Genomic DNA, 23084 nt, shown 5'->3' with positions numbered 1-23084 from the left:
ATTTTAATGCCTTCTTGCTCTCAGAATTCCCCTGGACTTATACAATAAGTCAACATATGCACAAATATTTATGGGATGTCATTTTTATTCCAGCAGGCCTCATTATATTTTATTAATGGCTGGAGTCCTTCACAGAAACATAATATAGTTTATTTTCAAAATGAAAACAATGATTTATATAAAAAAAATACTTTACCATAATCAAGCTAACCTGTTTTTAAAAAGAATGCTACTGTCTCTTTGCTGAAACTATTGGAATTGTGTGTGCTTAGGCTTGTCACCTTTCCAAATGCCCCAAGTGGAACATTGTTTATAGAAACATATTTCTTTGCGGGACAAACCATAACAACAGCAAGTGCAAAGGACAGGACTTTACTTTTATACCCAAATAAAAGATTATTCTTGTAGCGTCTGAGCAGGTTGTCCTAAAATCTCAGGTCATTTGTCGTGCGCAAAGACGGAGCCCTAAACAGTGTGCTGTATTTCAGGTCTGAAACAGCATCTTGCATGTTCACTGTCTGCAAATTTAGAAGGACTAATTACTGCAGCCAGCTGCTGTGTTCAGTACGAACAGAATAATATATTATCTGAAAACAGTATTTCCTCAGACGGAGTCAGCAGGCTACAACACAGTAGAAAGTCTCTGCCACTCCAATCTAATATGTTTAACTAGTAAAAATAGATTAGATTCTACTTTTTTTTATTCATTAACACCAGGAACCCCTCTAGCAAAAATGGAAATAAATTTATAAAAAGCAGTCTACGGTGTAATTTGTTTCCTGGAAGACGGTATTTTCTTTCACTCTAGTTTGCTGTACTAAAAAGACTACATGCTATGGTTTGACAGGCGGAAGTCACTGGTGGCAATTGCATTCTTTTGTCATCATGTTTATTAGTGAATGCGGTTATTACATCAGACCACTCATAAATATTAATGAACAGTCTTCATTCAAAGAAGTGTAGTGTGATCATTTAAAAGTATGTATTCCTTGAATCTTTGCTTCTCCTTCTAGTAATAGTCTATAAACGTTGAAACTCTTAGCAAAGTCACAAGCTTCACTAACTTGGTTTACAGGAACCGCTAGGCGTAGAAAAAAGTTAATTCACAAACATAACCCCGCCCATTGATGAACAATTCATTCACAAGCGTGACCCCGCCTACTGGTGACGTCACTATGGACCACGTTCATTCTCTGATACCAAAAAATGGAGGAGTACGCACGTGAACCCTGGTAAGTACTTCTTTTGGCTGTGTGATGACAGGGGGTATATGATTTTACATTTGATCAATAATCAGTAGTATCCATGACGGTATGTTGAATGATATCTGGCTTTCTTCAGACACTTATTTTTTTTCTGTGTGGAAGATCCCGGAACCGGCTTTTCATGATGACTGAGGTTGTCTGTCCTTGGCCAAGGAAGTTTGGTAGGCAGGTACTGACTGACCTTGTATGGCAGATGAACGTATATGCTTAGGTCGCATTTCAAGACTGTGTTTGTCCACCGAATACATCATGATAGGAGGGTTGGCAGTGACAACCGTAAAATTATAAGATCATTTTTTCACACTATAATAGTCGGGGGTATTCTGTGCTTGGTTGGTAGTGTTTGATCTCTCTGAAGACCCGTGACAAGTTTTTTTTTTTTTTTTTTTTTGTGTGTGTACTTTCGGTCTACTATACGGGTTTTAAATGGAAGTCAAAGCTAGGCTTTATAACATCTGATGTCAGCAGCACCACTTAGGGTTGCCACCTTTTAAAATGCTCAAAGTAGGACAATTATCAGATTTTGCAGGCCAAAACATACCCATGGCCAGTACAAAGGATAGAACTTTACTTTTTTGCCTAAATAAAAGCTTATTCTTATAGCATTTTAGTTGTTTATTCTGTTTCGTATAACATTTAGGTGTTTCAGATACAAAATAACTGTTTTATGTAACTATTACATAAAATATAGGAGATAATTTTGGCCTAATATCTCAGGACATTTGCCATTTTTACAATTTTTTTGCAGGACACAACTGCCCAAAGAGGGACTGTCCCTCGCAAAGTGGGTGGGACAGGGCGGAGCGGCCTTAGGTCAAACTGATGCCCTAGGCAACAGGGCTCCATGACGCCCCCTACCACACCACCCAGTGCCCACATCCTCGTCTACTTACACCAAATAAATACTGGAAAAGTGCCCCTGCTAGAGCGGTGCCCTAGGCGGCCGCCTAGTTGGCCTATGCCTAAGGCCGGCTATGGACAGGGGGTAACCCTAGCACCACTCCGTTTATGTATGTCTTTGGTTTAATCAGGTTTATAGAACACACTAGTAGTGGAAACTTTGGCATGTAGAATAATGTTGGTAACTGTATGGTAGGCATTAGCACAGCTGGAATACGTTTGCCACCTTCCTCTGTTTCATCTAGAGAGTCGTTATTAGGCCCATACATATTTTTAGTCTCTTTTTCCAAAAAAAAAATGTGGTTTTCTGGCAAATCAGTGAGGACGGAAGTCAGAAAATGACAGAAATGTGAGTTCTAGACTTCATATAGTTTATAAATTTGTGCTAATGCAAATCCTGTTATTCTATCAACTTTCTAAGTTTGTAAGAGCAATGCTTAAATATTGGTCCCTGTTTTTGGACCTTTGTCGACCCATTATTTATGGCTTTGTCCCGATTTCTTGCTGTAAGAGGTTGGGAGGCATGATTATGGCAGTTGTCATGTGGGGAAAAAAAAACTGAAAAATAGCAAATATCCTGAGATTTTAAGTCAAGAAGCATTACCTAAGTTTCCTGTAATCGTTGAATCCAGCAATTATTTTGTATCTGAAACGCATTAATAATGAAATAATAGCAACTTAAACTCTACAAGGTTGATAGACCATATGTTTTGGCAGAAAAGTGATAGGACTTATTTTTCCTAATTTCATTAAACAAATTCCTTTTTGAGCATTTGAAACTGTGGCAACCCTATGCTGGAATTGGAAAGGATTTCTGCTGTAAGTGCTAGACCTCCATGTTTCATGACTTGGTGTTGATTATATCTAAACTATTACCCTTAGAATTATGTCAGAACATGTATGTTTGTATTTGTTACCCAGGATTGAGCACTGTTCCACATGGACTTTTTCAGGATCACCTGTGAGCACTGTCTGGTTAAATTATTTCTTTAGTCACATAATAAATAAATGGTGGCTGAAGGATCAAACCATGGGTAACATGGAGCATCCTGTTAAAACCCATAGCCTTACTCTTGCACACAGACTCCCATATGCAAAACCATAGTCTTTCGGAAGCTTTTTAACTGTTGGCATTATTCGGTTATTAGAAATAAAATAGAAAGTCGTTAGAATACATGATTTGCTTTGATATAGATTTTGTGAAGAGTAAGGCCACTTTAACTGTAATGTCAGACATTATTTAATGGCTGTAACTCTCACTGCTCTGTTTGAAAATCCAGCATATTAAGAGGGGTAGACAAACCCTAATTCTGGAACAGAATCGGGTATATTGAAAATCTGGTATATATGAGATGAAATGTGATCTAAAGGGATCTTCTCAGCCATAGACCAAGAGGCAAAATAAATGCTGTAGAAAAAGTGATGACTTGCACAGAACATTATTGAGAACACAAATGCAATGCAGATAACAAAGTAGGTCATAACTTGTTGAAATCATGTATTTGTACACATACTGCCTTGTAGCTTTTGCTGCATACAACAAATGCTGTTAAACTTGTTTATGACTTGTGGCAGTGTTTCAAGGTTGTGTAACCATCTATGAAACATTCATTCATTTGCCAATTACCCAGTTCATCCAAAACATGACTATGATGGAGCCTATTCTGTCACTTAAGGGGTGCATCATGTAGAAAATTAATCTTAATCAGGGCATCAGCCCAGACACTGTCACATAGCAAGTACATCTGCAAACAATTTAAAGGATTGCCAGTTCACCTAAGGCTTATCTTTGGAATGTGAGAAGAAACTGTTGTAGCAATGAAAATCCCGACATATACAGGGAGAACACACTTGTGACTTTGCATAAAAGGCATCCCAGTCGGGACTGAACTAGGGGGAACACTGACACAACAGCACTAGCTGCTGTACCACTGTGCTGAAAACTTGGCTCTCGATGATTGCCACTGCTGAAGTGACTTCCTGACCCCATGTGCAAAAACGGGAAATTGAGCTTTGGAAGGAGTGATTGTATTACAGTTCCTTAATATCCCAGCACATTACTGCTTATGACTGCTGTGATACAACTGGGATGCTAACTTGGTGCTTGTCTACAATCACAGACGACATGTTTCGGAATTTCATTGTTGTCACTATTAGGGAACTGCCCCCCCTTTCTTTTTAAAGGAACTCAAACCTTTACTTAACAATGGAATATCTTGCAGTGGCATAGGCAGCATATCATGAACACAACTACTTTTAGCTGTTGTGCTTTGGGCTGGTGAGCTTTTGAGCTTTTTGCTGTGAAAGCTGACTTCATTTTATGCAACAACATTCTCTTATTTATTTATATATATATATATATATATATATATATATATATATAAATATCTATATAGATCTAGGACTATTGAACGAAAGTTCAAAAGTCCGAATCCACAATCACCGAACACACTTTAATGAAAGCGCTTTCAGTGAAAAAGTGCTTTCGTTAAAGTGTTTAAAAAAAAAACATTACTTGTACTTTTTTTTACCCCTGCACCCCCCACTTAAATATTCTCACTCCGAGGTTGCACTACAGTGGGAAAAGGGGAATTATCCCTTATCCCCACTGTAGTGCGATCTTTGGAAAAGGGGAATTATCCCTTATCCCCACTGTAGTGCGATCTTTGCAACAGGCATACTTATGCGAAAGTGCCTTTTGGTGAAAAGCACTTTTGCGCAAGTATGCCCTCCAAATCTGTTTCGATTATGTTGCCGTTCGGTGATCCGTACAGATCCATATATAATGTTTTTGTTTATTTTATATTTCTGCAAGTGTACTTATGGTTAAACTGTTAACTTTTTGATACCTATGTACTGGGAAGTTCCTATTTTATTTTATTTATTATTGCTAGTTTATGACTGTGAAATACTTCTAGTGTTCCAGTTCACATGCCTGTAAAATTTGTTGGGAGGAACTCCAATTTTGTCCTCTGAATGCACCTTAGGTTACCTTTATCTTGAGTGAATTCTACTCTTAACCTGTCATGCTCACAGACTCTACTGTATAACTTGTAAACTCCAAAATCTGAATCCCGGAAGTATGTCTCATTATAGATGTCTTGGAGTAGTAAGTTGACCATTGGTGAATGAAAGTTGGCCATTGGTGAGTGAAAAATAAACAACTGTTGATTTTGGATATACTTGCTTTTACACTCAGCAGTAATGGCTTCAGAGCTGTTATCTAATGTTCCAAAACTTTGCTGTTTTCCTAAATGTACTTGGGACTTGCAGTAAAAATGTGGTGGCACAGTTCTTTCTTCTTGCTTCCATGGAATACCCTATTTGAAAAGAGAGATGTACATTTTAGAAAGCAAATGAAAACACAACAGAGGTAGTTCTGAATTTGCAAGAATAGTGTTGCTTGCCAGGTCAGGAAGAAACATGTGAATGTTGTGGGTGTTTGTTCAAGCAGCTTTATTATATGCAAGCACTTCATAAACAAAGCTAAGTAACTTTAACTTATCAACAAGCTAGCTATCATGGATATAGATGTTAACACTCTGGCTGCACCTTCTAAATGGCGCTGAAACTAACATGTACTTGGAATTTATATGCACACACAGACTTTAGAAAAGCTTTAAAGGTACAGCACACCTGTTATTCTGCATCCTCTCTCTTTGAGAAATGAGTCGGACATTGTCATTAATGTTAATAAATATGCAATTTACATAAGAATAATTTTCATCATGCAATTACACAAAGCTAGGGACATATATACAACTATTTCCAAATTGCCGTGTATTTCACACTAGATTTTAAGATGCGGCCATATTGTGTGACATAAAATTTGGTATCTAGTTTAGCAACTTGGATTGTCTCTGCTGATTGTTCAATCTTAGGAACCTTGGGATCATCTGCTGGAATAGTATTGGGAGTCAAGACCTGTTCTGGAACAGGAATATCACCTGGAATGCTCTGAACGTTAGTCTTTATCACAGGAACAATGCTGCAATATCTGTTCTGCACAGGGAGAAGCTGCCTGCGATTTCTCCTGTACTCCACACCCTTGGATTTAACAAAATCGGATCTCAGCTCTGCACATATACCCATTACTTAACCAAGCCGGTTGAAACCCTTTGCTGTTTGTATCCTCACTCTCTCTCTTTTTTTCAATGGACAAAGAAATCTGCTTGATTTGTCATAGCTGGACTTTTGAAAAAAATGCTTTTTAAATAACTGGGCTCTAATGGCTTTGTTGTTTTTAGCTGTAGGCCCCAATAAACTAGAACTGATAGGCAATGTTGTTCTAGTTTGCCTGGATATAAGTCCCTGAGCATGTGAGCCAAGTGTATCGTCACAGGTATGTTTCTGACATTGAGTAAATTCAAAACATCATCAGTATTATCACGCTTTGACTTCTCAAGTAGTTGCCTTGGACTCTGTACTGCACGTTCAGCAAGTCCATTTGATTGCGGATACTCTGGACTACGAGTAACATGTACTGAGTCCCACTCTCTTGCAAATTTTTAAAACAATTGACTGGTAAATTGGGTACTGTTGACAGAGATTCATTTCTGTGGACTGTCATGGTCTGAGAAATGACATTTCAGCTTAGTAATGACTGTAGTGGAAGTTAGTTTAGGTAGTAGATCGATCTAAAACCAATTCAAATAAGAGTCCACCAGTACTAAGTAATGTTGATTGTTCCACTCGAATATGTCAGTAGCTACTATTGACCAAGATAGTTCAAGGATTTGACTTAGCTGAAGTGGCTCTTTTTGCAAATGTGGTTTAGTAATATTACATACTGAACAGGAAGAAATAACTTTTGCCAATGTATTTTGCGAGAGAAGTACAAAACACAAGTCCTCTCACCCTTCTCTTAGTAGATTCGGAACCTGGGTGACCAACCACGATGCAAAATCTGGATGTACTCTTGTTGTAAGGAAACAGGAACAACAATTTTAGGACCTTTGAAAATAATGCCATCTTCCATCAACAACTCATCTCTGTAAGGAAAGTAAAGCTGCACATCGGGTGGTACACTAGATTGCATTGATGGCCATCCAGCACTGATGTAGTGACTGAACTTTTGCAAAACTGAATCAGTCATTGTATGATCTTTTAGCTCATCAAGTCTTGTGGTAGAAAAATTACGCACTTCCATGACATCAAAGTCAAAATTCTCTATGTCAAGCTGTTCCGTTACCTTATCCAGATAGCCCAGAAATGCATCAGCCAGATAAAGAAGTTTGCCTTTCATATAGACCATTTTGAAGTTGGACTTTGCCATTTAAACATCGTTCTTTGTAATTTTGCCAGTGCTGAATACATAGGCTTCTTTAAAATAGTAACCAAAGGTTGATGATCAGGTTCAATCTGGATATCTCGACCATAGATATAATCATGAAACTTGGAGCATGCAAACACTATTGCCAAAAGGTCTTTTTCAGTTTGAGCATACTGCATCTCAGTCTGGGTAAGTGGTCTAGATGTGTAGGCTACTGGCCTGCCTTCTTGAAGAATAATTGCACCTAAACCAAATTTTGAAGAATCACAGGAAAGAGTTATTGGTTTGTTGACATCGTAGTACCTTAATGTTGGTGGAGTAGCAATTTTTTGCTTAAGAACTTCAAATGCACTCTGGTGCTGTCCTCGCCATGACAATGTAAATTCTTTACATGTTGGCTCTCTCAAAGGAGATGCCAATTCATTGTAGTCTGGTATAAACTTGCCTAAATAGCTGACCATACCAAGAAAACATTGGCATTTCAAGAATGGTTGCTTGCTTGGATGGGTCTGGTCTCAAGCCAATACTTGTAAATAAATTACCTACGTATGTAACTTGTGGTAGTCTGAATTTGCACTTCAGAGGATTGAGTTTTAAGTTTACTTGACTTGCTTTGTCGAGAACCCTTTTAAGATTTTTGTCATGCTCTGCCTCACCATAGCCACTGACCAATAAATCCTCTACTGTTATGACACAAGAATAACCCCCCAAAATTTGCTCCTTTGCACACTGAAAGACTTCACTTGCAGAATTTATTCCAATGGCATCCTGAGGAATCTATATCTTCCAAATGGGGTACTGAATGTAGTCAGTAGTGAAGATCTGCAGTCAAGCATCACTTGTCAAAATGAACTCTTGGCATCCAAGACAGAAATCGGGGCTGCAACTTCTATTGTACGCAAAGGATGATGCGGTTTCTTCAGTGCTTTGTTCAAATCTCTTGGGTCAGTGCATATTCTGATTCCATCTGAGCCTTTTTTATGAGCTGTTACCATGGACGACACCCATTCAGTAGGTTCTGTAACTGGACAAATTACACCTGGTTGCATCATTTAATCCAACAGAGCTTTGACTTTATGCTGCATAGCTATCGGAACTCTTCTTGCTGGTCTGACCACTGGACTGATCTCTGGGTCTAATTTCATAGACTAAACCACTGGAAGTTTGCCCAATTTGTCATCTAAAACATCAGCATACTCTGACAAAATTGTGTTAGTGAAGCTGCAACTCTGACACGTGCTTATTTGATGAACAACTTTGGTAAAAGAAAGCAGATTCATTCTCAAACTGTCCCTGAGACCCAATAATGATAGCACAGGTCTTTGAACTACATAGAGTAATAGGCTGTAACAGTTCTTGACCACCTAACAGGAAAGCACTACTGGGCCTTCAGTTTGAATTTCTTCACCACCATAAGCAGGTTTCACATAACTAGTCACATTTATTTGTTCAACAGCTCTGATCTTTGCAAAAGTATCTGCAGACATAACATTATACTTTGAGCCAGTGTCTATCTTGAGCTTGGTGGATTTACTATTGATCCGAACAGTACAAAACACTTCATTTCTTGCCAATAAATCTACTGCATCAATCTTTTTACCAATCACTGACACACCATCTACATAGAAAGCGGGCTGTTGCAGGTTTACTTGATCAACTTGCTTTTTTGAGTGACCCTTCTTTAACTGTGTTTGGCCTACTAGATTTACAAAATCTTTGAAAATGGTTTCATTCTTTACACTTGTGGCATTGCTGACCAAATGCTATGCACTTTTCTCTTCTGGACTCATGGGTGATACCACAATTGTGATAGTTAGCAATAAAGCTTGATTTGGGTTTTGCTGATTTCACACCTGTACTCTACTGAATGGAGTCTGTTCTGCATTTGGTTCTGCACTGAGCATGCTTCTTTAACTGAACTGGTCTTGGAATTTGCTAGAAGGCTACGGGTTTTACCTGGAAGTCCCACATGGACTGCTGCTGCTGTGTGCTTAGGCCTGCTTTTGCCTGTCACATGCTGTCTAAATTAGCTCTGGAGCCTGTTGAAGCCATGCTCTTATCACTAGCAAGCATACTTTTGTGCCTTTCTGTAATTTCATGGCTCTGACAAATCTCAGTGGCTTTACTCAACGTCATATTACTGTCATGAAGCAAAATGTTTCTCAAGCAGCATTATTAATACCACATACAAGTCTATCCTTTAACTCCTCCTTTAAATCACCAAACTTACGTTTTAGCTTTGTTTCTTAGGTCAGTGATGTAAGCTGCAAAAGTTTTCCCTTGCTTTTGATCTCTCTTGTAAAACCAATGCCTCTCTAATGCAACATTAGTCTGGGGTTACACATTTCGATGAATTTGCACTTCAAACACCTGGGGTCTTCCCTTGATTCAGCCTGCACAGCAATACAACAAGCTTCTGCTTCACCTTCATACACTGCTGCTGCATATACAAATGAATGCTCCCTATCAATGGCCTCTGATCCTGCTAGGTTTAGCAAAATGAATGCCCTGGTGTGTGCATCTTTATCAGAATAAGCTGCTTATATAAATATATCATACTCTTGCTCAAATATCCTCCGATTCTCTGCAATATTCTGATCAATTACAAGTGGTTGTGGCAGGCGTAATCCATCTGCCATATTAATGCATCTCAATGAAGACTTTTGCAAATATATGCAAACACACACACTTATACATATACGTGTGCTTGAAATCTATGCCAGTACTTGCAATAGCAGAGTAAGGCTCTGTACAACTGAACTTTATGGAATAAGTCTCCTAGGCGCTGTGATGCTATGTAATCACTTTATTGTAAAAGTAACTTGTCTTGAAATTATTTTACTGTATGAGCCATTTAGCATGAAATTATGATTGTAAAGGTAATTTATTATTATTTTAGGAAACCTTTCAAAATAACTGCACAGTGCAAATAAACTGGGCAGTAGAAGCTGAGGGCAATGGATTTTTTCGAAGCAACTGTACTTTACAAATAAACTATTTAGAAGTAATTACAATTTGCAAATAAACTGTTTTGAAGTAATTATACTTTGTGAATAAACTGGGCAGAAGAAGCTAAGAGTGAGAAACACTTCGAAATAACTTCACTATGCAAATAACGGTACATAGCACACTGAAATTTCCAAAATGGCTGCACTTTGCCAAATACTCTGTACAGTGCAAGAAACACTTTGTAATGGGTGCAGTCTCCGAATAGACACACCCATGCATAAGAAACTTTTCGAAATGGCTGTATTTGATTGCACTTCACTAAATAGTTGCAGTTTGCACACAACAAACTCTTCGAAATAAATGCACAGCAATAAACATACTGTAAGCACTTTTACCCACTTTGAGATACTTCAAATAACTCTAGTTAAGCTATTCAAGGCTTCCGTCAATGCAAAGCAGTAATTTATGCCAAAGCACATTCAGTCACTTTGCTTTATTTATGCTCAATGTGCCCTTTTCTGCCCCCTTCTGTTATATTCATTTCAGTCATTTAATCTCTTTTCATGCCAGTTTGCTCTTTCAATGTATTTGTTTTACTCATTTAATTTCTTTTCATGCCCATTATACTTTCTTGTGCTCGTTTTACTTTAAACATGCTTGTTTCACAATTCTAAGGTAGTTCTAACCCCCTTGTGTACTTTTCTGATATTTGTTCTATCAACTAACCTTGTTTTAAAGATTGTTTGATTAATGAGCTTTTTATGGTTCTCTTTTGCTTAATAAATGTTTCTGTGCTATTTGTTTGCTTAGTAATACGTTTTGTGCACTTGTAATGCTCCATTTTATCTCTTTTAATAAATTTAGCTTGCTTCTGGCCCGGTTATGCTCTCAGTTCATTTAGTTTGCCTTCATTGTTACCTCTGCACCACGTGGCTCTAAAGAGTAGTCCTTACCATCCCAGTTCTGACACAGTCGCTCGCCAGATTAGGAAGAACGGGCGAACATTGTGGGTTCTTGTTCAAGCAGCTTTATTTTATACAAACACATTATAAACAAAGCTAAGTAACTTTAACTTATAAACAAACTAGCTATCATGCACATAGATGTTAACACTCTGGTTGACCTTCAAAATGACACTGAAACTAACGTGCTTGGAATTTATACGCACACACAGAATTTTGAAAAGCTTCTTAAAGGTACAGTGCACTTATTCTACAAAGTTTCATTTTTAAATCTGTAACATACCATTTTTTACTTTTGTTTTGAAAACGCTTTATGTGATCTATAACTGCATTGTAGCCATTCTAATGCAAAACTGCATTTTGAAGAACACTGGACATCGGTTATACTGAAGAATGTTAGGTGTCCTCCAACAGCTGCAGAAATATAGTTTTGTGATAGTAACTCCTCCAGTACTCTGATTTGTTTTATATCTGTTGCTGCTCATTTGAAGTACTAAAGATAAAAGCAGATGTTGACTGGAGGAAGGGATCCTTGTGCTCTCTGTATGTGATAATTTTATTTATTTATTTTACATTTGTTGACCGGGCTAGTCCAGCTGGATATATGTCCATTTTCAGTGGAGGCCCGGGGAGAAAAGCTCCAAAGGTTATAACAAGTAAGGGGAATACAGAAAAAATACATAGAAGATACACATATCAAAACAAAACAAATAATTGCAATACGCAATTTATAATATCATCCCGTAGTCAAAATAATACATAGTCATAAAAATTTTTTTTTTTTTTTTTTTCCCCATAGTATATATGAGATAAGTTGTATTTACAAGGATATTATGTCCATGGGGATCAGTCAGGATGTGTTATAGTGAGAGGGAAATATTGAGGTAGAGGAAAGGTGGAAGAAAGGTTAATCAGGATTGGTACAGGAGCAAAGCCAGTGTTTATTAAGATGGATTTTCAGTTGTTTTTTAAAGAGTGGAAGAGTGGACAAAGATGAGATATTAAGTGGAAGTTTGTTCCACATTTTGCCAACTGAGTTGGAAAAAAGACAATCTCCTGCAGCATTATTGGGTTTGGTACTATTAACTAGTAGTTTGTTTGAAGATCGTAGTACATATAATACTTTGATTCACTTATACTTTGATCGTATAATACTTTGATTCACAGCGTTTACGAATATTAAGCCTATGAATTAACCATCTGCACAACTGTTTTGGAACTGGGTAGTTTGTAGCTTGAAAGGAGTAGCAGACAGTGTTTAAAATGTTTTGTTAATGATAGGCATTTTAATAGATACTTGTCATACAGAAATGGTTATCGGTGCTCTAAATTCCGACTAGGAAGTGTCAGAGGCTTGAAATGACTTGCCTGTTTTCTTCAGTTCTGTGTGTGGAATATTTTCAGTCCATATATTTCTAGTTAATCACTGTATATTAATCAGATCAGACAATAGTAGTAGAAGTAGCGAACGTAAACTCGTCTTATGTCAAAACAAAACAAAAAGTAACAATAGAAAATGTATAATTGTACAGCATTACTAAGTATTTGAAAGTAGTCCAAGCAAGGCAGACAGTCTGTTACCAGTCGAAAATCCTTTATTAAGTACACAGACAAGCAATCCAAGTAAAACAAAAATAGAGTAATAATTTCCTCACAAGCTTTCTAAAAATATATATATATACTTTTTATCAGGCATGGGAGTGGTTTATTGTGCTGTAAAACAGTGTTATTGGTATACATGTTAAATTCACATCCCTTCCCCCATCAGTGTGACATTCGAGCTGGTCCTGCCCTACTTAGTAGCTGTCATAATAATATATAACACTTATGTCCTTTAAATAAAATTATATAATGATGTGGTACCTCTTATTTAACCAAATTATTAAGTCTGTGATTTTATCCAAGACAATATACTACATGGCTGGAAATATATCAACCTTAGTTCATTTGGCAATCAAAAAATATATATAAATATGTACATATACATTTTGCATGTAAAAATCTATTTCTGTTTTCATAACCTATTGTTAACAAAGATTGCTTTCGTCCTAGACTTCTTCAGGTCTGTGTACAAGAACCCTAAAAACCTATATAATTGTATAATTAGTTAGTATTGTTATTACACATCATTTTGAATAAAGAGGAAAAAAGAAACAGAAGAAAATATAAATAAAAAAATGTACGTATGATGATGGAAACAAAATATACACTTACATTTCAACTGATTTAAAATGGTATTTAAAACCAATTTGTAGAATAAAATAAAATACAATTAGTCATGTAAACAATGTGGCAATTTTCTAAGTTCCAGTGCACTTTTAATTGAACAGTAGTAGTTTAGTCAGGCTTCCTAAAAGAGTTCAGCTTTAATTGCCACATGAGTTCATGTTTCTCCAGAATATTCGGGATATCTCCTTCAAGATCACCCATGTCTATGCAATCCAGGATCTGGAACTTACAACCTGTGTGTCTATTTCTAGTTAATCACTGTATATTAATCAGATCAGACAATAGTAGTAGAAGTAGCAAACGTAAACTCGTCTTAAGTCAAAACAAAACAAAAAGTAATAATAGAAAATATATTATTGTACAGCATTACTAAGTATTCGAAAGTAATGAAGACCAATATCGATAGCACAGACATCAACCACCACACCAATACCAAAGCCAGTACCAGAACAAGAACGACCACCACAACCCCAGAGCTTGTCCCTCTTACCAGGTCCCCCCATACCACAGCCACAGTGAGGAATACTACTACAACCCACCGAGATTCCAGAAAGCAGAGGAGGAATTCCAGAGGTCTCATACTCTATCCACGAACTCCCAGGGAGACAGGAGAACCAAACAGTGGACAGGGGTGAGGGAAATACAATACCTGGGCAATCCCGACTGGAACCCCGACTACAACCCATGTCCCAGGCTCAGATGGAGGAACCAGCCACAATAACTGGTACAATAACAGGTGCTTCACATATCTGGAACCACTCTGTTAAAGCACTGCCTGAAGAGGAAAAAAGTGTGTTGTCCAAAGGACTTACTTTTGTACCAAGCTGCAGGAGTGAGGTTGCTCAGGTACTGATAGACCTTAAAATGTTTGTGAGGAAGCTCAACTTAAGGGTACAGTTTCATGGCAAAAGTAATGACACTGAAAATAAGCCTATTGATGAAACTACAAAAAGGCCTAGCAGCTATTGTCCACCACTCCATCAAACACTAGCTGCTTTTGAAGTGAAATGTGAGATGGATATCGGGAAACTGCTTAAAAAACCTCCTAAGAAAAAACTTTATAACTTAACACAGGGAGAAAGAAAAGCATTGCTTGAGCTAGGCAATGATAAATCCAGGCATGTAATCAAGGCAGACAAGGGAGGAGGTATACTTGTAACTGATACCACTAGCTACAACCAAAAGATAGAGAACATGCTGGAAGATAACATATTTTATGAGTTATTTACCATGGATGACATAAAAAGAGCAAATGATTTATGGAACACTAATCTCACCACATTACGGGAAGAAAAACTTTTATCACTGAAAATCTTTATAATTATTTATGGAGCCCATGCCCACGTTTACCTTACTTTTTTGGAATACCAAAGCCGCACAAGAACAGAGAAGACCCACCTATAGACCAGTGGTATCAAGTTGGAGGTTCCCTTACTGAAGCCACAGCTATTTAATTTGATTACTTGCTGAAACCTCTAGCAGAAAAGAATAAGTCATACATAAGAGATTCAATTGATTTTTTGAAGAAAATAAGAAACATTACAGTGGAAGCTGATGGTATTTTGGTAACTATTGATGTGAAATCCTTGTACACAGTGCTCCCTCACAATTACTGTATAACAGCAGCTATGGAGTCTTTTAAGAAACATAATCTGGGTACACCGGTACAACTGCAAAAGTTAAGCAAGCTCATTAATCTTGTACTGGACTTCAATTTATTTACTTTCAATGGCAAACACTACAAACAAAAAACTGGTATAGCAATGGGGACTGCCATGGCTCCCAGCATAGCTAATATAACCCTGGGCAAATGGGAGGAGGACTTTGTGTTAAACAACACAGATTACATGCAGCATATCACATGCTATTTACATTTTATTGATGATGTCTTTATTGTGTGGGAAGGTGACACCTTGCAGCTTGGAGATTTTATCATTTACCTCAATCAAACAACCCCCTTCCTGAAGTTTACCTCTTCCCATAGCTGTACTTAAACCACTTTCTTAGATATGCAGATTTCCAAGGACACCAACAATAACAGAATTACCACTGATCTATTCAGAAAACCAACGAGGATTAACTTATTACTCCACAATAAAAGTCTTCATCCTACAAAAACCAAGTATAATGTAGTGAAGTCCAAACGCTCGAATTACAACAGAGATGGAACCATTTTTGAGAAACCTGAACAACTTGAGAATTATTTTCTAGTGAGAGGCAATATCCTGGAACCCATTATAGAACTGTAAAGTACTGTAGCACCTTCACTCAACCTCCCCAGTAGAAAAATGTTAGTAATTCCACAGAGAATAACAAATGCAAAAATAGCTGCAGCCTGACATACACTTTGGATTATCACAGTATCAAAAATATTATTGAAGAAAACTGGGACATTGTCACAGGAAACCCTTTTCTGATTAACATCTTAGGTGAAGCCCCATAATTTGTTTATAGGAAGGCCAGGAACATTAAAAGTTTTGTTGAATTTAAACCTAGACCATGTGAGAAAAGCACTAAAAGATGTGAAACTAATTGTACATTTTGTATATTTATACAGCAAGGTGATAGTTTTTATTGCCCTTATTTAAAGAAGATCATTAAAACCAGTGCAGGGGGTGACTGTAACACTTAAAAAGTAATTTACAGGGCACAGTGCAATGAATGTGATGCATTCTATGTGGGCAAGACTGTAAATAAACTCATGCATAGGATTTCATGTCATCTGTCAGAAATCCACTCTAGATGTAAAAATAATGCACTAGCCAAACACCTTTCTCTTCATAAAAGACACACAGGTTTTAAGTTCCAGATCCTGGATTGCATAGACATGGGTGATCTTGAAGGATATATCCCGAATATTCTGGAGAAACATGAACTCATGTGGCAATTAAAGCTGAACTCTTTTAGGAAGCCTGACTAAACTACTACTGTTCAATTAAAAGTGCACTGGAACTTAGAAAATTGCCACATTGTTTACATGACTAATTGTATTTTATTCTACAAATTGGTTTTAAATACCATTTTAAATCAGTTGAAATTTAAGTGTATATTTTATTTCCATCATCATACATACATTTTTTTCTTATTTTTATTTTCTTCTGGTTCTTTTTTCCTCTTTATTCAAAATGATGTGTAATAACAATACTAACTATTTATACAATTATATAGTTTTTTAGGGTTCTTGTACACAGACCTGAAGAAGTCTAGAAGGACGAAAGAGATCTTTGTTAACAATATGTTATGAAAATAGAAATTGATTTTTACATGCAAAATGTATATATTTTGATTGCCAAATGAACTAAGGTTGATATATTTCCAGCCATGTAGTATATTGTCTTGGATAAAATCAAAGACTTAATAATCTACTTAATAATTTGGTTAAATAAGAGGTACCACATCATTATATAATTTTATTTAAAGTACATAAGGGTTATATATTATTATGACAGCTACTAAGCAGGGCAGGACCAGCTCGACTGTCACACTGATGGGGGAAGGGATGTGAATTTAACATGTGTACCAATAACACTTTGTTTTACAACACAATAAACCACTCCCATGTCTTATAAAAAGTATATATATATATATATATATATATATATATATATATATATATTTAGAAAGCTTGTGAGGAAATTATTACTCTATTTTTGTTTTACTTGCATCGCTTGTCTGTGTACTTAATAAAGGATTTTCAACTGGAAACAGACTGCCTGCCTTGCTTGGATTGCTTTTGAACACTTAGTAATGCTGTACAATTATATATTTTCTATTATTACTTTTTGTTTTGTTTTGATTTAAGATGAGTTTACGTTCGCTACTTCTACTACTATTGTCTGATCTGATTAATATACAGTGATTAACTAGAAATATATGGACTGAAAATCTTCCACACAGAGAAGTTTCTTATACTGTTTTGTTTTTGGACCCACTACACTTTAGTGGGCTGTTTTGAGACTTCGGGGATACCATGGAGATTACTTGTTTTTTCTTCAGTTCTGCGTGCAATGTAGTGTTTGATTGTGTTTGCATTACCATTTTTGTTATCTTTGTATCATAGGAAGTTGCTAGGCTAATGGCCCTAGGGCCTTTACAACCCTAGCCAAGTTCTTACCCTTATTTCCATGCCTATTGCTCCTGTCCAATAGGGACACAGGTGGAACCCCCGGGGTGAATTTATGGTCACCCATCCAATCATCCAGTCGTCCAGATTACATTTGAAGAGGGCCGGAGAAGTGCTCTTTGACATGAAGTGGGAGTCTGTCCCAAAGGTATGGTAACTTCTGAGAGAAATCTCTCTCTTCAGCAGGTTTTATTAATGTCACATGCCAGGTTAAGGTCTTTAGAGCAAGTAACCAGTGTACCATTTGACTTATGGATATGCAGCGTTTCCAGTAAAACAAGAGTCAGAGATTTCCTCTTGCATAGTCTGTATGAAACAGAATAAAGTGACAGTTATTTCAGATGATCCCCATAGGACAGATGCTAAAGACCTTGAATTTTCCTTGTGGAGGAACCTTTATGGTTTTTCCAATTGCTGCAGGTGATGGAAAGGTACATACCAAAAGAGGCATTGTACTCTGTTATTGGCCTGATGAAGGAAGAGTACAGCAAGGTTATAGCTTCTTTTTTTCTGGAGGCAATGCCCTTACTTATGAGATGAGCAATATAAAATGCCCTTCTTATTGCTTACTGTGGTGACATGGTGGTCAAAGGTAAGGTTGCTGTCAACCTGTGTGTCCTGGTCTGTCACCACTGAGTGCGTACTTAAGGTGTTGCTATTGATGTGGTGGTTAGCAGGAACATTGCTTTTACTGAAAAGAATCCTAACACATTTTTTTTTGCATTAAGTTTAAGGCCATGACTTTGGCACCAATCATTTGTTTGTGTAAGACCCTCTTGTAGGATGTTGACATTATTTGGAGATTCTATGGCTTCTCCCAGTTTGCAGTCATCAGCAAAATATGTCAGCCATAGACCTTTAGTTTTTGCTTGTACTTCTCAGAAATAGATTCCAAACAGTAAATGTCCCAGGACTGATCCCTGTGGAACAGTACTGGTTACAGGTGTGTTGCTGCAGGTGGATTCCCCTATTTCGATAGAGTTCTATCAGTGACCCATCTAAGGATATAAGGATTGGTGCCTAGTTGGGTGAGTTTGTCAATGATGCCTGAGTTGGGGATAGTGTCAAATGCCATGGCTATGTCTAGATAGGCTGTATGCACAGATTTCCCTTTGTCCGGGGCCTTGGTGACTGTCTCAAAGAAGTCCACCAGGTTTAACAGGCATGATCTCCCTTTGACAAATCCAAACTGAGTAGGGTCAAGTGTTTGTAGATTACCTATATCTTTGTTGATAAGGTCCATGATGATTCACTATATGGCCTTGCCGATAAGGCTAGTCAGGCTAATAGGTCTGTAGTTCCCAGGGTCAGTGGAAACACCACCTTTGTGCATGGGAATAAAGGTGGTTGTTTTCCATTCAGCTGGTACAAAGCTGGTGCTTAGACTATGATTGAAAAGAGTACCCAGTGGTGTTGCTAATTCCTGTTGGAGCCCATGTAGGATGCAGCCTGGGATGTTATCAGGTTCCATAGATGCTATATTTTTGGCCTTAGAAGGGTATTTACAACCTTTAAATAATGCAGCAATTCCCAGTATAGAAGGGTGTAGGCCACACTCTCCTGCCACAAGAGTCTAGACCACATATCTTCCTAATGCAAAACAACTGTTTTTGGTGCACAAGTGCTGAAGCCAGAACTATGGGACTTCAGAATAACAGACACAGTATGCCTTCAGCCAGCAATTTCCAGCTAGACGGGTGCAGGCTATCCTCTCCTGCTGCAAAAGTTTAGACCACAAATCCTCCTAATGTAAAGTAACTGGTTTGGAACCCAAGTGCTTATACCAGAATAAAGACACTTAGAATAACAGGCACAATAAGCCTTCACCAGCAATTCCCAGCTTAGAAGGGTGTAGGCCACACTCTCCTGCCACAGGAGTCCAGACCACAACCCTCCCAATGTAAAGTAAATGGTTTAGAGCCCAAGTGCTTAAATCAGAACTAAGACACTTTCAGAATAACAGACACAATGAGCCTTCAACCAGCAATTTCCAGCTTAAAAGGGTGTAGGCTATACTCTCCTGCCACAAGAGTCCAGAGCACAAATCTTCCTAATGTAAAATAACAGGTTTGGAACCCAAGTGCTTAAACCGGAACAAAGACACTTGGAACAACAGGCAATTACCCAGCAATTCACAGCTCAGAAGGGTAGATGCTACCCTCGCCTCCCACAAGAGTGTAGACCACAAAGTGGCCTGAAGTCCAAGTCCTTTAACCAAAAGTAAGATACTTAGAGTAACAATTACCATTTAATCAGGCTACTAACAAGTAGCAATAATTGCAACATAATTAATGAAATTAAACACTTTAAGAACAAGCAGTAAAAGCAAAATAAAGTAGGAAAAGAGACAAAACAGTAAAAGCAGCTGAATAAACTTTTTTTAAGTAAGATTGGGGGAAACAGAAGGTAATTCAAGGTTAAGAAACTGACGGACATAAATGCAGTAAAAGCAGCTGAATAAAGTTTTTTTAACTTTATTTGTATCAGTACTGCTTTGTTTTTACAATTGCCATATTGTGATGTTTTAAATATATATGCATTTCCAGCTTTTGTGAATTTTACTCTTTAGTTACATCTCTGAACCTGAATTGTAAAAATGGCTTAACATCATTCTTGCATGGTAGAATAATCCCATATTACAGTAGCAAGAAGAAAGTATCACTTCAATGTGCTATGCAGATTCTGAAGGCAACGTTGCATTTGAATAATAATTCACCTTAATTATTGTGAAGGTTTTGGTGTCCTGCTCCTTTTTTTTTGTAATGTGATTTGTAACATGGCTGTTTTCAATAAGGTCAAAAAGAGAATGGAAACATACTCTCAGGAGATGGGGAGAATATTCTGTTGTGGTAAAGTGTTTGTTTCTTAGACTTGAGTATCACAGTTATTTCTTTCTTCCTCTTAGCCCGTGGAGGATAGTAGATGACTGCGGTGGTGCTTTTACTATGGGCGCTATTGGAGGTGGCATCTTTCAAGCTATCAAGGGCTTTAGAAATGCTCCAGTGGTAAAGTATCTATTTCATAATATTCTGTTAGATTATGTGTTCATAATGCTGAGCTGAAAATAAAATGCTTATTCATTCCTGATGTTGCATTAAAAGAATGCTAGTATAGTATAGTATAGTATAGTATATAGAGCATATGGACACCTACAACAAGTATGCCACTGCTGCTTGTATAGTATATGGATCATATGTACACCTGGAACAAGTATGCCACTGCTGCTAGTATAGTACATATAGCATATGTGCACCTGCTGGTGGTATAATACACTGATCACGTGTTTTACTGCTACTGGTCTGAAACACTGAGTGCATTTGGTATAGTGCAATGACTGTATGCCAGTGCTTTGAAATTGTAGATTTACCACGTGTGCCACTGCCATTGTTATAGCACACTGACCATATCTGCCACTGCTGCTGGTGGAGTAAATTGACTTTGTGTCACCACTGGTAGTCTAGTACACTGACCCTATCATGTGCGATACTGCTGTGTGTTGTAGCACACTGACTTAATGTACCACTACTGTAGTATAAGTAAACTGACACATCCCACTAGTGCTAGTATAGGACATTAGTCATGTGTCACTGCTGCTGATATATTGTGATCACCTATGTCCCTGGTCCTGGTATAGTACCCTGACCACATGTGCTATTGTTATTGAGATAATATTGCTTAGTGCACTCACCATGTACACAACTACTACTGGTATAATACACAGACTGCATGTGTTACAACTGATATTGACCACATCCTTCCCAGCTGCTGGTCAGATTTCCTTCTTTTTCCCAGGATGAGCAGGTCAGCACTGTCCATTCACTCCAAACCTTAGCACTCAGCTCTTCCAGCACTGTCTGCCTTGTGGAGCAGCAAGAAGTTGTGAAGCCTTTCAACATCTTCTCCTGTGCTTATACTGATATATTGTGTCTTAAAATGGTAGTAAATGATATCCTTTTCTACCATCTCTGCATACCAAGGCACTGTGACAGATGGTGTTTATCAGGATGGTGAGTAATCAACACAGATACTAGGAATGAGCTTTTGGTCTCTATTAGGCCTTTAATTAGCATAAACTAGTTAGAAAGAATGTGTATCACATGACATGCAAATTCCTTTCACGTACTCATTAGCATTTAAACCTATACATCTCCTATCCTTTTTTTCTACTTAAACATTTTTATACGTTTTGTGGAAGTACATTGCTCATTTATGTCAAATTTATATTAAGCACGTTATAAGCTCCCTTTTTTAACATCAAAAGAACAGAATGAGAGCACATTATCAAATGCAACTTCACGGTGTTTGATATCATGTTTAAATCTCAAGTTGTTCTTACATTTGACTTGTTTCTTTAGTGGTTTTCTGGATGTAGAATACCTGACAGGGCTGTTCCTTCTACATGTCTCATCCGCCTTTAGGATGATATCAAAACTTGCAAATACATTAGAATAGTTGTGAAAGATACTACTGTGGGTCTTGAAGTATATCTGTAGCTGTGCTCATGTGCTCTTTCATTTTACACTGTGAAATTCTTTAAGAATCCCTAGCTTCTGGGCAGGCAAACAGCCCTATTATTAGGATACTTAACTTTTGTAAATATTGTGATTTAAAATAGGCTCTTGTTGTAGCTCTCAGCTGTCCATATTATAAGAATGTCTAGATCTTTGCCTCATATTTTTCGTTCCTCATAAAATTTGTGGTTTTCTGGCAAATCAATTGGATGATCTGTGGATTGAAGTCACTAAGTAATGACATAACATTTGAGTTTCAGGCTAATACAAATTCTGTTACTCTAACAACTTTCTAAGAGTAATATTTAAAATTTGTCCCTATTTTTGAGCCTTTGTCTCCCCATTATGTCAGGCTTTATACAGATTTCTTGTGCTAAGAGGTTGAGAGGTATGGATGTTGTATGTCTCATTTCTGTATTCATATGTCAATATTTCTGACCCATTGGTTCCAGCTGGTGTTCTAAACGTGTTAACAATAGTCATACAGCACAGCACTCCTGTGTGCCGAGTCCCCGAGCTTCAAAATTATATGTTGTTTGTCTTTCGGCTTTTCCCAGTTAGGGGTCGCTACAGCGGAACTCTGGTCCACTAATGATTGGCAGTAGATTTTACACGAACGCTGAGGTGCTAGCTCGACATCCAACCTTCAACGAAGGCACACCCATTTACGCATGTCTTTTGAACGCCCACCCAATTGCAGGGAGGACATGCAGACTCCACACAGAAGGCACTCCCCGCACTCTAGCCGAGAATTGAACAGGAGAACCTCTTGCTGTGAGGCAACAACGCTATCGCTGCACCACCGCGGATAATTATATACTCAAACTAAATATTACATTCTGTGGCTTTATGCAATTTAAATTCACTTTTTTG

At 37.6% G+C, this 23084-nt stretch overlaps 1 protein-coding gene across 2 annotated transcripts in view; it reads left to right on the top strand.

Annotated features, from left to right (window-relative positions):
• The first annotated feature begins 1138 nt into the window (after positions 1-1138).
• TIMM17A (translocase of inner mitochondrial membrane 17A) overlaps positions 1139-23084 on the top strand; it is a 37553-nt gene continuing 15607 nt past the window's right edge. The window contains exons 1-2 of one of the 2 annotated variants that reach the window (XM_044076670.1): positions 1139-1232; positions 20606-20705. In XM_044076670.1, coding sequence (XP_043932605.1) covers positions 1207-1232; positions 20606-20705 — 126 coding nt within the window. In that variant the 5' untranslated portion in view covers positions 1139-1206. Of the gene's footprint in view, positions 1233-1319; positions 1435-20605; positions 20706-23084 lie in introns of those variants that run through there. The other variant, XM_044076671.1, reaches the window with a different exon arrangement.

The sequence above is a fragment of the Protopterus annectens genome, chromosome 7.part0 (genome assembly GCF_019279795.1).
Source record: "Protopterus annectens isolate FY-2018-M chromosome 7.part0, PAN1.0, whole genome shotgun sequence".
NCBI classification, from domain to species: domain Eukaryota; kingdom Metazoa; phylum Chordata; order Ceratodontiformes; family Protopteridae; genus Protopterus; species Protopterus annectens.
Note: the sequence above shows the minus strand (reverse complement) of the source record. Positions and strands in the feature narration are given on the sequence as shown.